This window comes from Maylandia zebra, linkage group LG8, assembly GCF_041146795.1.
Source record: "Maylandia zebra isolate NMK-2024a linkage group LG8, Mzebra_GT3a, whole genome shotgun sequence".
Classification (NCBI taxonomy): Eukaryota; Metazoa; Chordata; class Actinopteri; order Cichliformes; family Cichlidae; genus Maylandia; species Maylandia zebra.
This window is the reverse complement of record NC_135174.1, coordinates 3,382,623-3,395,773: the sequence shown is the minus strand read 5'-3', so window position 1 is coordinate 3,395,773 and position 13,151 is coordinate 3,382,623. Positions and strand designations below refer to the sequence as shown.

The window sequence follows — 13,151 nt, the reverse complement described above, 5'->3', positions numbered from 1 at the left end:
TGAAGCAGAGAGGATTGGCAGTGTTACACTGAATACAAGTTTAATAATTCAAAAAAGTCACCAGAAACTTTCACAGCCATGCAGAAACAGTTGGCAACGCTTGTAAACAAAGACAACCAAATTGTAATCCAAACTTCTGGCTTTATTTACATGGTCAAAGCTTAGTCACAGCACAAATTAATCATATAAACAGAAACTTGTATACACTATCAAAAAGATGTACAAACTTGAAACTGCAATTTTGAAAATGTACCTCTAGGGTTATTGTTAATATCAATAGATTTATAACTGACAGATACTCCCTCCCCCACCTCAATTTGTATCGAAAATAAATTTTTCACTATAACTCAATTTACCAGACAATCTCTCTCCCCATATATATCTATATATATATATATATATATATATATATACACACACACACATAGCACCACAATATAATCAGGAGGGGAAGTGATCACATACAAAAGACCCGTGTTAGAAGCCAAGAAAGAGGATCAAAACAAAACAACTTCAGCATTTACCTAATTATTCTCATCTAGAAGAACCAGATCAGCTGCAAGACCTCCATAACCAAACGGTTTCTATGGAAGGCTATCAGTGCCAGGAAAAGGCAAAAACAAAACTGGATTACACAAATATTCAGCAAACGCAATAAAGCTGCAAGTCTGATTTTATTTTGTTTCAATTTTGGCTTAACACCAAAATTAGGAAAATTCTGACTTGGCATACCCAACTTATTTTACCACATAGAAATTTAATTCAAAATGAAATTTGTCATGTTTGTCTTACTTGGAAAATGAAATAATATAAATTGTTATCAGGTAATGTTATTCCTGATATTATGACATATTGTTCTCACTATTACTGTTTTGGTAGAGTAACATTTTTATTATTACTGTTACGTGCCACCAAAATCAAAATCATCAACCTGCTTTCATCTCAAGCTACTGAGATTCAAAATCTTTAAATATATAAGCAACTGTGGATGGAGCATTAGGAAAGAAGGTAAATCAAAAAGTACATTTTCTACAAGAAAATATTAGGAACTGGAGATCTGAAATAACATTTGATTACTTGGGGTTTAATCTAAAGGAGGCCAGAAACAGAACAGTCATTTTGTTTTTGTACAAATACGTTTTGCTGATCAGGTATTTTAATGTTTCCTTTTGCCTTCATACATTACAGGAACATGAGCACCTTCTCAAAGGGCTCATGTCAATGAGTCTTGCACTTATTGTAAGACAATCATTTATTGTTTCACAATCAAAAACCTTTGCATTTCTTGTACAAGTTTCTCTTAAAAGGAAAACAATTGTTTTCCTTTTAAAACAATTGTTTTCAAATCTCAGGAGATGAACTTAAACATGAATGCAGAATGGTTCATCTTGAGTGTTCGGAAGCAAAAGAGTTCTAATTAAGGAATCATAACTTAATTCTTAAATGAATTTTGTTTTTAAACACAGCTTAATACCAAATGTTGATATTTAACTATCATTTTAAAGGATAGTGATGATGATCTTTTAGCAACAGTCTTCCTCATTCATATATATATATTTATTGTGTGTGTGTTATTTTTATATGTGTATATTTAAGTCCAAAAGGTTTGACTATTGCTCTCAAAAGACATTCTGTAATTAAGCAACAATGGGATCTATGACTGACGGGGGGGGGTCAAACAAAAAAAACATTTACATACTTTTATGATGCTGGAGATGCAAATTTCTGTTATGTCAATTAACATAAATTTATGCCCCTCCATTTTTATGTTTTACATGAATTTTTAATTTCTGGGAAGTAAGTTTTGACAGTTCTGTTTCTTGAAAATTCTGAAATAAATTAAAAAATGTACTAAATATGCCATCACAAATCAGAATCACAATTCTGGGGAGGCTTCAGCGTTCAAATATCACGACCTGCTTCAAAATCTGTCGTTTTAAAACCTTGTTTGCTTCCATACAATAAATCTACAAGATCAAAATGCCTTTGGGGTTTTCAAACCCTGCTGATTCACACAACCTTTACAAAGGATCAAAACTTCCTGAGAATTGAACCATTCAATTGAATCTTTGAATCTGAAACTTGTTAGTTTACCTTTACTGAGAAGTTTACAGATTCTCTGCATTTAAAAGCATCCTTTGGCCATAAAGTGAGCATTCTTTTTAAACCCTTTGACCATAAAAGTCACAGTTATACAACACCCTATTGTTAATTTTTCTTACATGCTAATGATAACAGTGTAGTGATCGTGAAATTTGCAGGCGCTATAAATTTTACTTAGTATAGCAAAATAAGATTGGATCTATTAATATTGCATTACATTCAAAATAGAAGACTTCCTCATGTGTTGCAATAATATTATTCCACGTTTGAAGTCTAGCCTTCAAGTGGATTATTTTCAGGTTGTTGATTTTTTTCCATTTGCATAAGCCAACACACTGCAATAGTCTATTTCATGCTCTCGCTTTAGCTAAACATAGCTAGCATCAGGAGGTAGTAGATAAACGGTTGCAAAAATCGAGCTCTAAGAATAATCAAAGGTGGTCTGTTGTCTTTTCCATTTTCTGGCTAAAGATGATTTCTTTGTTTGATTCCATCACAGTGGTGGAGTATAAATATATGTATTTACATACAATATATGTTTTTATGCCACTATGCTATGTGAATGCTGCCTTCAGAGACGATAGGAAAAGCAGTGCATTGTTTAATTATCAAGAACAACCTGTCATTCTGTGGCTCAGATGAATCATAAACTAGCTTGCATACATGGCTTTATCACTCGTACGCACACCCACACACACAAACCCTACAAACATTTTGCATATTACTTGAAGACCTGTTTGGTTATAAGTTTGCTGTAACCAAGGTAGATTCTCCCACTTTGTCTTAACATGGGAGTCCAGCCACCTATATTGAGTGACAGAAACTAAATGGAGTATGTAGTCTCAAGTATGCCACATACAGTATTTAATCATATTCCATTAACTAAAGAATAAACCAACAACAGCCATGAAGTGAATTTACATTTCTGCCATCTACCTCCTTAACTTTCTATCCAGCAGATTAGGGTTGGTGGGGCGTTTAAAATGTAATTTTCTAATAAACTTTTGTATGCATTTAATATTTTTAAGTGATTCATATGTATTTACTACTACTACTACTACTACTACTACTACTACTACTCAATGAATTCTATAATTCCCATTTCATTATGTCATACGTTACATTTCTTCAGAATAAGGAAATTTTTTTTTCCTTTCAAGATTTTCTGTATTGCATATTATTTTTTAAAAATTAAATAATAGATTGAATATAATTGTGGCACACTGCAGATGCAGATTTGGGTAAAATTACAACTGAAATCAAAAGAAAAAGGACATGACATGTATATTGATAAACCTTTAACAGAATACCAAGATTATTATGATTATGTCCAGGGACCAAGTGATAAGACAAGTCTCTGATAAGACTGAAGTTCATCTTTTACAGCAGCTACAATCAGAGAGTAAAGCTCAAAGCATATTGTATGGCCGGGCAGTGGGGACATGTCATCATATCCTATCATAACAGTGCGATTTTTCATTTAAACTTTGCGACCTGCTGCTTACTTACACTTCCTGTTTCTTCTGAAATATTCTCATATCATCAAAATGTGGAGCTTTTTTTTTTCTTTTTAAAAAAAAAAAACCAAACAAACAAAAAAAGCCATTTTCATTTCCACAGCTTCAGTAATCCTTTTTTTTTATCAGTACAGCACACAGAATCTGAAGCTACCCCAGTGATAACTGCTTCAACAACTGCTCATTCACAGAGGTACTGCAGGACCAAAAACTCAAGCTTAGCTCCAAAAGCAAGTCATAACCCCTACATACAATGTTCAGCTTTACAGCATTAAAAGAAAAATGTGCTTATATCCCAGTATATGGCCAAGTTGTGGTGTGAGACACACTACCACAGGCAGCTGTGGTGTGGCTGGCAACAGGCCACACCTCCATTAACTGGCGTCACTGAACTAGACTTCTGGACTATACTTGTGTTGTTGATGCCTTTTGGCATCTATTTATCTGACAAATTATCAGCCCTGCTGGTGGAAAATAACATTCAAGATGTTTGTGCTTCACCCTTGGTGAGTGAAAACCTGAGTGTTTTATTAGCAGTAATTAGGCGGTATGTGGCTGCTAACCACCTAGCTAGCATTTGCTGGTAACTTAGCCACCTGTTGTTCAATTATGTTCATTTCTGGCTCCAAGAAACAAAACAAAAAGGGTCAAAACTTAAATGTTGACAGTTAAAAATTGAAAACCAATGGTTCGTGGTAGCCATGTCCATATTTTATATATTGTCTATACAAGCTCAGTGGAATGTGAAAAAAGTGTTTTTGTTTGTTAATATAAAAAAAAAAAAAAAAAAAAAAAAAAAGCAACAGCTGCATAAGATGTGTTTTTGTATAAAGCTGCACCAGAAAGTGGGAAAACCCTGTAAATGTGGATAAAAAAAAAGAAAATCTACTAACAAAAAATAAGTGATAAGATACCCTAAAAGGTCAATGAAGAACTTGGCTTCTCAAATGGGCTCAAAAAGACTTCTTAGTTTAAAACATTGCAAAGTTAGTGAAAGGTTAATAATAATAATAATAATAATAATAAGATTAGTAGGACATTGAAAAAGAATCTATTATAAAACTACTTTTGTAATGGACTCTGTCAAACTGGTCATCATTTTGTTGAGTCTGGAAAAAAAAAGAGCAACAGATTTTGGTTCTGTAATAACTAAATGAGGAATAAATGTAGCTGTGGAAATCTTCTGTTCAATACTATAAGGAAAAAGAACAAAAGGAGGGAACGACCATCATTAATGCTGAGCAGCATGGCAAGAACTCTTTGTGTAGCTCTATCTGAATAGGCCTACACTTACTAGTGAATAGTCACTTTATAAAACAACACGTTACTCAAACAGCCACCAAAACATGAAAAAAGGACATAAAAAAAATCAACCTGAAAATCAAAACAAAATGAAATAAGGAAAAATTCAAGTACTATTATTAAAATTAAAGTCCACCTGGCAATACTGCAAAAATATACACAACTCTGCTCATCTTTCTGACAGCCTTACTTTGCTCATGCAGCTGCTAAACGGCTGACTCTGACATTTTCATACAAAAACAAAAACAAATAAACAAAAAACCCCCACCACCAACAACCCCCCCCCCCTTCCCATACAACAAACGCAAGAAAACCTAAAGACCTGGCTCAATAAATTGTTGTCACAGTTTCTCCAGGTCTCTGTATGTGGCCCACATTATGGCTGAGGCTGGATGGGCTTGCAAGACATAAAATCATCCAAATAGCTCATCTGGTTCAGATAGCCAAAGAAAGGGAGAAAAAGCTGCAGGTCGTAGAAAGAGAATGCCCAAACATCTATGACCCAGGCCTGACTCTGGGTGCTTTCTATGATTAGACAGGATTTTCTGAGTGATTATGTGGACACACCCCTACAAGGTTAGAAAATCGTTTTAAGTGATGTTGAGGAATGTTATTCCTCATGTGCTGACATTACAGGTGGCCTGTGGCATCACTCTTCAAGTATCCTCTCAGGTGAGTTTGACTCTCCCCATTCCTGATTGTTGGTTTGGTGTTTCCAGAGATGTCCTTTTGTGGTTTCCTCCTCCTCGATTTTGTCACATCAGGGTTCCTGTCTAATGTAGTAACTGCCCGAGCCATTGCTCTCTTGGTCTGAGGTGCCCTGCGAGAAGGTGAATTCATCCACTTCAGCGGTCTCCTCTTTCATTCGCAGGAGAGACTCTAGAGGCAGGAACAGAATGCAGAAGAGAAGAGTAGCAAAGATGAGCCCCTTGTGTTCATGCACTTTGAACAAAAATGCAAGGAGCCTTTGCTTCGGAAGTTAATTTTAAAACCACCTGACAGGCATCAAAATAAATGACCCAGTCCCTACTGTAAAGCACCACTCTACTCTTTACTGACATGAAATATTCATGTTGATAACGAACAGAGAAAGGTTGATTGAATCAGCAGCTTCCAGCCCCACAGTGTAGCCTGGTGACCAGGACTGTCTTCATAGACAGTCCTTCATACACCCCCCCTACACACACACACACACACACGAAAACAACCCAGGATACTTGCAGTGCAGTGCTGGTTTTGTTTTTAAAAGAGTGCCATTACCTGATTTGTGGGTTAGGTGGAAATGGGTGCGGGGTCTGGGCCGAGCTGGCCCCTGGGCAGGGTAAGGGGGTGGACTCTGCTCTTCGTCCCCTGAGAAGCTGCTCCTCCTCCTGCCTGCCTGACTGAAGGGCCGTCGACCAACAGGAATCTTCCTCTCTAAACACCAAGCCAGATGCGGGTAAGCTACCAGGGGGTTCATTACAAATATGGGATGACTTTACGTTTAGATGACTTAGCACTATGAAGTTAAATAAAACCTGCTGTCTGATCATTCCTTTCTGCTAACACTGATATGCCCATCTGAATAAACCCCTGGTAAGCTGTACTCTGAGTGCTAGACACAAGTAAGCAGATGTACAATTAGCATGATATTATATTTATGCCATATGTGGCAAGCCATATAATACATAATCACAAGCAAATTATAGTATTTCATAGTTGCACAACAGAAGTCCTGGTGCACAAATTTAACACTGCATGAAGCGGGAGCTGAAATTAAAGTTTATGAATTAACAATAACTAAGGTGACTCTGCTCTCAGACAAATTTCCCATAGGATAACATCCCTGTGCCCTACATGCAAGGGCTTGTAAAGACTATGTGGGAGTGAAACAATAATTATAATTTGCTTGTGACTATGATTTATCATGGTTGTGACATATGACATAATTATGAATCCACGGTAAACCAAGATGAATGCTACAGGAACTGTCAGTATTTAAAATAATAACTTTTCGTGTTCCATCTGAGCATCCATGAAGTATGGCAAAGCCATACTTGAAGAGTATCCAGTGCTGATATTGCTGATTTGCCAAAATCTGCAGTTTCTCAAACAACTACTTGAAGCAAACTCCAAAAGGAAGTCAATCCCCATAGACTTCCATAAAAATGTAAAATCTACAGCAGAAATAAACATGTTCAAAGCCTTGTATTAAAAAAAAGAAAGAAAAAAAGCAGGTGCTTCTCTAACTAATTCATGACAATTTTTGGGGTGTGGGAGGGGAGTTAGAGAACTTACCTGGTGAGACTGTATTAAAGCTTAAAGTTATGAACAATATTTTACACAATATCTCAATTCCTTTGGGTCACTTGGTGTTCGCACTTCCTGCAGTAGAGTATCGCTTCCTGGTCCAACACATAGTGGTGTTTTTGTGTAGCGATTTAATTAAAAACTTATAGATAACGTCTTATTTCATAGTGTAATCGTCACATGCTTCATCCGAAGCAAACTCACTGTGTCTTTAGGGATTCCCCAGCTTAGCTCGCAGCCGACTTAACAGCAGGGCCTCTTCACCTGTCCCACCTACACTTTCCCACTCATTGTGTCAGATGTTCAGTTATTCCTTGACCTCCTTTAGTAATAATTATTCTTAAAATAAATATAGCCTATTTGCCAGGCCAGGATCACTGAATTGGAGACTGTTTTGCACCCTTGAAATACCTTTAGCTAGCCCAGCCCCTGTAGCTGGTGCAGCCGAAGGTAGTGTAGTGTAGTTCGCTCTCCCCAAGCAGCGGGGAAAACAGGATGGCTGGGTGACGGTGATGAGGAAGCACAGTCTTAAACAGAAGCCCCAGGTACACCACCAACCTGTTCATGTGTCAAACTGCTTTTTCTCCACTCTGCAACACACCCACCAGAGATCAAAATCTTGAAAGTGGCGATTCTGTTCTTAAACATGTGAAGCGAGAGACATCAGCAACCATAGTAATGGTCTTCTAGGGGCCAGAACAGGTGACATTGAGGGAAATTTAAAACTGCTGCCTAAGAGTGAACGTACATTCAGTAAAATTATAATTCACGTCGGTAGTAATGACACCCGGTTATGTCAGTCAGAGATCAGTAAAATTAATATTGAATCGGTGTATAACTTTGACAAAATAATGTCCAGTGCTGGCTATCCAAAAAGATATCAAGACATCAAGATTTACAGACAATTGGGAAACTTTCAGGTGGAAACCTGGTCTTGTTAGGAGAGATGGCATCCTCCCTGCCAGATTTGTAGAAATAAGAGCTGCTCCATCCAAATTTAACCCACCAAAACGTGACTATCTGGAGCTGGGACCAGGAAGCAGAGTTACAGTCTTACACGCCTCTCTGCAGCTTCTCTCCTCCTGTTATCCCCCCAAAACCCCATCCCCTTAGAGGCTATGTCAGCTCCCAAACAGGCAAAAAACAAAAACAAAAAACCAAACAACAAATCAGCCAAAACAACATTTAAAGATAACAACAACATTTAAACAACATTTTTTAAACATAAAAAAACAAAGAAAGAACAATACAGTATTCTAAACAGCACTGGAGAGTAAAACAGTGAAATGTGGATTATTAAATATTAGGTCTCTCTCTTCCAAGTCTCTGTTAGTACATGAGTTAGTAATTTATCAATAAATCAATTTACTTTGACTTACAGAAACCTGGTTACAGCAGGATGATTATGTTAGTTTGAATGAATCAACACCCCCCGAGTCATAGTAACGATCAGAAACCTCGAGGCACAGGCCGAGGGGGAGGTGTGGCAGCAATCTTCAAGACTGAGAGTTTTAACTCATTTGAAAGACTGATGCTCAGCCTTGTCCACCCCAGCTGTAAAACTCAAAAAACAGTCTTACTTGTTATCATCTATCGTCTACCTAAGCCTTACACTGAGTTTCTGTCTGATTTCTCAGACTTTATATCTGATTTAGTTCTGAGCTCAGATAAAATAATTATTGTGGATGATTTTTAACATCCATGTAGATGCTAAAAATGACAGCCTCAACATGGCATTTAATCTGTTATTAGACTCAATTGGCTTCTCTAAAAATGTAAAAGAACCCACCCACCACTTTAATCACTCTCTAGATCTTGTTTTAACATACGGCATAGAAACTGAACATTTAACAGTGTTTCCTGAAATCCGTCTCTAGTTTGATCATTTCCTGATAACATTTAAACTTACAATAATTGATTACACAGCAGTAGGGAGTAGATTTCATCACAATAGATGCCTTTCTGAAAGTGCTGTAACTAAGTTTAAGAATATAATTCATCCGCTGTTATCATTTTCAATGCCCTGTACCAACACAGAGCAGAGCAGCTACCTAAACACTACTTAACACAGGTCGATTATCTTTTTAATAATTTTAATAATTATGACTGTGGATACTGTAGCTCTTGTGAAAAAGAGAGTCTCAAATCCGAAGTACCTGACTCCATGGTATAATTCTCAAACACGTAGCCTAAAGCAGATAACTCGTAAGCTGGAGAGGAAATAGCGTGTCACAAATCTAGAAGATCATTTAGCCAATCAACTATTTATCACTGATTGAAGAAAATAAGAACAACCCCAGGTTTCTCTTCAGCTCTGTAGCCAGGGTAACAAAAAGTCAGAGCTCTGTTGAGCCAACCATTCCATTAACGTTAAGTAACGATTTCATGAATTTCTTCATAAATAAAATTTTAATCATTGGAGAAAAAATTACTCATTACTGTCTCACAGGCATAACATTTTCTACAGATGCTTTTAGTACCATTGATATTTATTTAAAGTCTTTCTCTCCCATTGACTCTTCTAAGTTAACTTCAGTAATTACTTCCGAACCATCCATGTGACTTTTAGAACCCATTCCTTGCTATGTACCACAGGCCTTCAAACTGGCTGTAGTTAAACAGTTACTTAAAAAGCCATCTCTTGACCCACCTGTCTTACCTAATTATAGGCCAATCTCCAACCTTCCTTTCATCTCAAAAATTCAAGTTGAGTAGAGTAGTTGTCAAACACTGCTTGACCTCAGTGAAGCATGTTTGATACTGTCGACCATAATATCCTATTACAGTGATTACATCATGCTTTAGATTTGAATCATATCTATGTAATAGACTCCAATTTGTGCATGTAAATGGAGAGTCCTCTTCACACAATGAGGTTAATCATGGAGTCCCACAGGGTTCAGTGCTAGGACCAATTCTGTTTACATTATACATGCTTCCCTTAGGCAGCATCATCAAATTCAATCTTTATTGGCAGACTTCATGTCCATAAAAACAAAACACACACACACACACACACACACACACACACACAGCCCCCCCCAAAACACATGGTATAGACATATATATTAGGGGTGCAGCGATATTCGTATCGATATTGAACTGTTCGGTACAGTGCTTTCGGTTCGGTACGCATATGTATCGAACAATACAACATTTGTAATTTATTTGATCAACTTTCCTTCTGACGATGCTGTCTGTGTTGAGCGCTCAGTGGATCTGCGCTCGACAGTGCAGCCTAGGCGGAGCAGTCGAGTGCAGATTCACTGAGCGCAGGGCAAGCTAGCGAGACAGAAGCTAAGCTCCCGTTGCAACATGGCAAATTGAACCTCCCCAACCCTCATTCAGATCTGGCGTTTGGATTTTGGTTTTCATGTGACGTATGACCCTGAAGGTAAGCGCGTCATGGACAAAAGTGAAACAGTGTCGGATGTGCCACGCAATGCTCAATTACATGGGTGGGAACTAGTGCGTTAGCGTAGTTTGCTCGTTATGGTGTTGGCCGTCCAGCCCCACACACGGGGCGATCCGCGGTAGCTCGTTAACGGAGATTTGCCGTGTTGTGGCATTAACGTCATTTCAGATTAACGCTGACAGCACTAGTGGGAACACAACGAATATGACTGCACATTTACGTCGACATCATCCAAGTGCAAAGACAAGTGGAAGCAGACGCAAAACAACAAGCACGCATGCTACAAACTTTACCCGAGTCATTTAGACAGCCGTTAGCACAGGATTCTCCTTATGGGGACCTGTTATGTTTAATATGCTGCTGAGAATATAGCCCAGAAGAAGCGGATAGTATAGCTTTTATTTTGGAAAGAGACATTTCTCTGTAATAAACTCTTTTCCACAGATGAGTGATTCCTCAATCAGATATAGATAGATATATATATATATATATATATATATATATATATATATATATATATATATATATATATATATATATATATATATATATATATATATATATATATATATATATATATATTTTTTTATTACTTTTTTGTTTCAGCAACATTAAATTTAAAAACTGTACTTTTGAGTTAAAATATATATTTCTAATTTTGATAAATGACAAATTAAAAAGGCATGTATCGAAAAAAATATCGAACCGTGACCGAACCAAACCGTGAATTTTGTGTATCGTTGCACCGATACACAAAATTCACGGTTTGGTTCGCTACTTTGGTGTCACAGTTCGATATGTTTTCGATACACAAAAAAAAAAAAAAAAAAAAAAAAAAAAAATGTTCATGCCTTTTTGATTTTGTCATTTATTAAATTTTCACGGCACATTCCGCACCACATCTCTGTGCGTTCATCATTTGTTTGAAGCCAGCTCACCTCCTGCAACTACTTTTCTGAGAATACGTGCTTCTTTTGTGGTTTGGACTCCTGACATTTCTTTGGAGGTGGAGGAATATCACAGTAATTGCTTAAAGGAGCTTCTTCGATATCTTTAAGAGTTCTAAACAAATGTCTGTCCTCCTCCTGAAAATCTTATGTATGCAAACACATGTTGCAACTTCTTATCTTGTGTGCGTTTTTTATTTTGACAGCGAATGCGCACCTGCGGACCACTTATGTGCAGCCCTGGTTATTTAGCTCGTCATATTGCAGCCACAGAAATTCTTTTGTCCATGAAACCATAAAGCTGCACTTTCTTTTTGCCTTATAGTCTGATTTGTCATTACTTTTCCGTTTTGTGGTAAGCTTTTCTTTGGCTGTCACTTCTTCACCCTGACCTGTCTTATTTGGCTCAGCAGAACTAAAATATATATCCTGCTGCTTTTACACACGTACTCACATAAGCTCAGCGATTCTCTGCGTGATCAACCTCTCACATGTTTAAGCTGCGGGAGATTTCACTTGTCGTGTTTGCATAGTAAGCTAACGATTAATAAGACGATGTCAGAGGAATTGGTGCGCAAATTATCATCACTCACCAATCAGTGCTGTCGCTCTCTATACACAGTTCGCGCGATTGCAAAGTGAAAGCAAAAAACAAGCGCAAATTCAAACTCAATTTCAATATGTCACATATTGACAGTAGCTCACCGATGCCAATGACATAATTACCCAGCTACATTTCCGAAAGAATGCAAAAGCATTGACATATATTTTTCCTTCCTGCGATAGCCCGACGGGCAGGGAAGAGATAGATTTTGGTAACCCGACTGGAAAAAAAAAAAATCGCTAGCCCCGGGACGTCACTCATCTTTGGAAAAGAGAGTTTATTACAGAGAAATGTCTCTTTCCAAAATAAAAGCTATACTATACGCTTCTTCTGGAGTATACTCTCAGCAGCATATTAAACATATCAGGTCCCCATAAGGAGAATCCTGTGCTAACGGCTGTCTAAATGACTCGGGTAAAGTTTGTAGCATGCGTGCTTGTTGTTTTGCGTCTGCTTCCACTTGTCTTTGCACTTGGAAAATAAGTATTTGGTCAATAACAAAAATACAACTCAATACTAACATGTAACATAACCTTTGTTGGCAATAACAGAGGTCAAACGTTTACTATAGGTCTTTACCAGGTTTGCACACACAGTAGCTGGTATTTTGGCCCATTCCTCCATGCAGATCTTCTCGAGAGCAGTGATGTTTTGGGGCTGTCGCCGAGCAACACGGACTTTCAACTCCCGCCACAGATTTTCTATGGGGTTGAGGTCTGGAGACTGGCTAGGCCACTCCAGGACTTTCAAATGCTTCTTACGGAGCCACTCCTTTGTTGCCCGGGCGGTGTGTTTTGGATCATTGTCATGTTGGAAGACCCAGCCTGGTTTCATCTTCAAAGTTCTCACTGATGGAAGGAGGTTTTGGCTCAAAATCTCACGATACATGGCCCCATTCATTCTGTCCTTAACACGGATCAGTCGTCCTGTCCCCTTGGCAGAAAAACAGCCCCATAGCATGATGTTTCCACCCC

General features: G+C 37.7%; 1 protein-coding gene across 1 annotated transcript in view; it reads right to left on the bottom strand.

The window, feature by feature from the left end:
- Positions 1-121: 121 nt before the first annotated feature.
- The window catches only part of mbtd1 (mbt domain containing 1), a 40,171-nt gene continuing 27,141 nt past the window's right edge, over positions 122-13,151 (bottom strand). Inside the window, exons 16-17 of the mRNA XM_004574263.3 lie at positions 6,183-6,338; positions 122-5,801 (exon numbers count right to left, since the gene is read on the bottom strand). Coding sequence (XP_004574320.1) covers positions 5,683-5,801; positions 6,183-6,338 — 275 coding nt within the window. The 3' untranslated portion in view covers positions 122-5,682. The remainder of the gene's footprint in view (positions 5,802-6,182; positions 6,339-13,151) is intronic.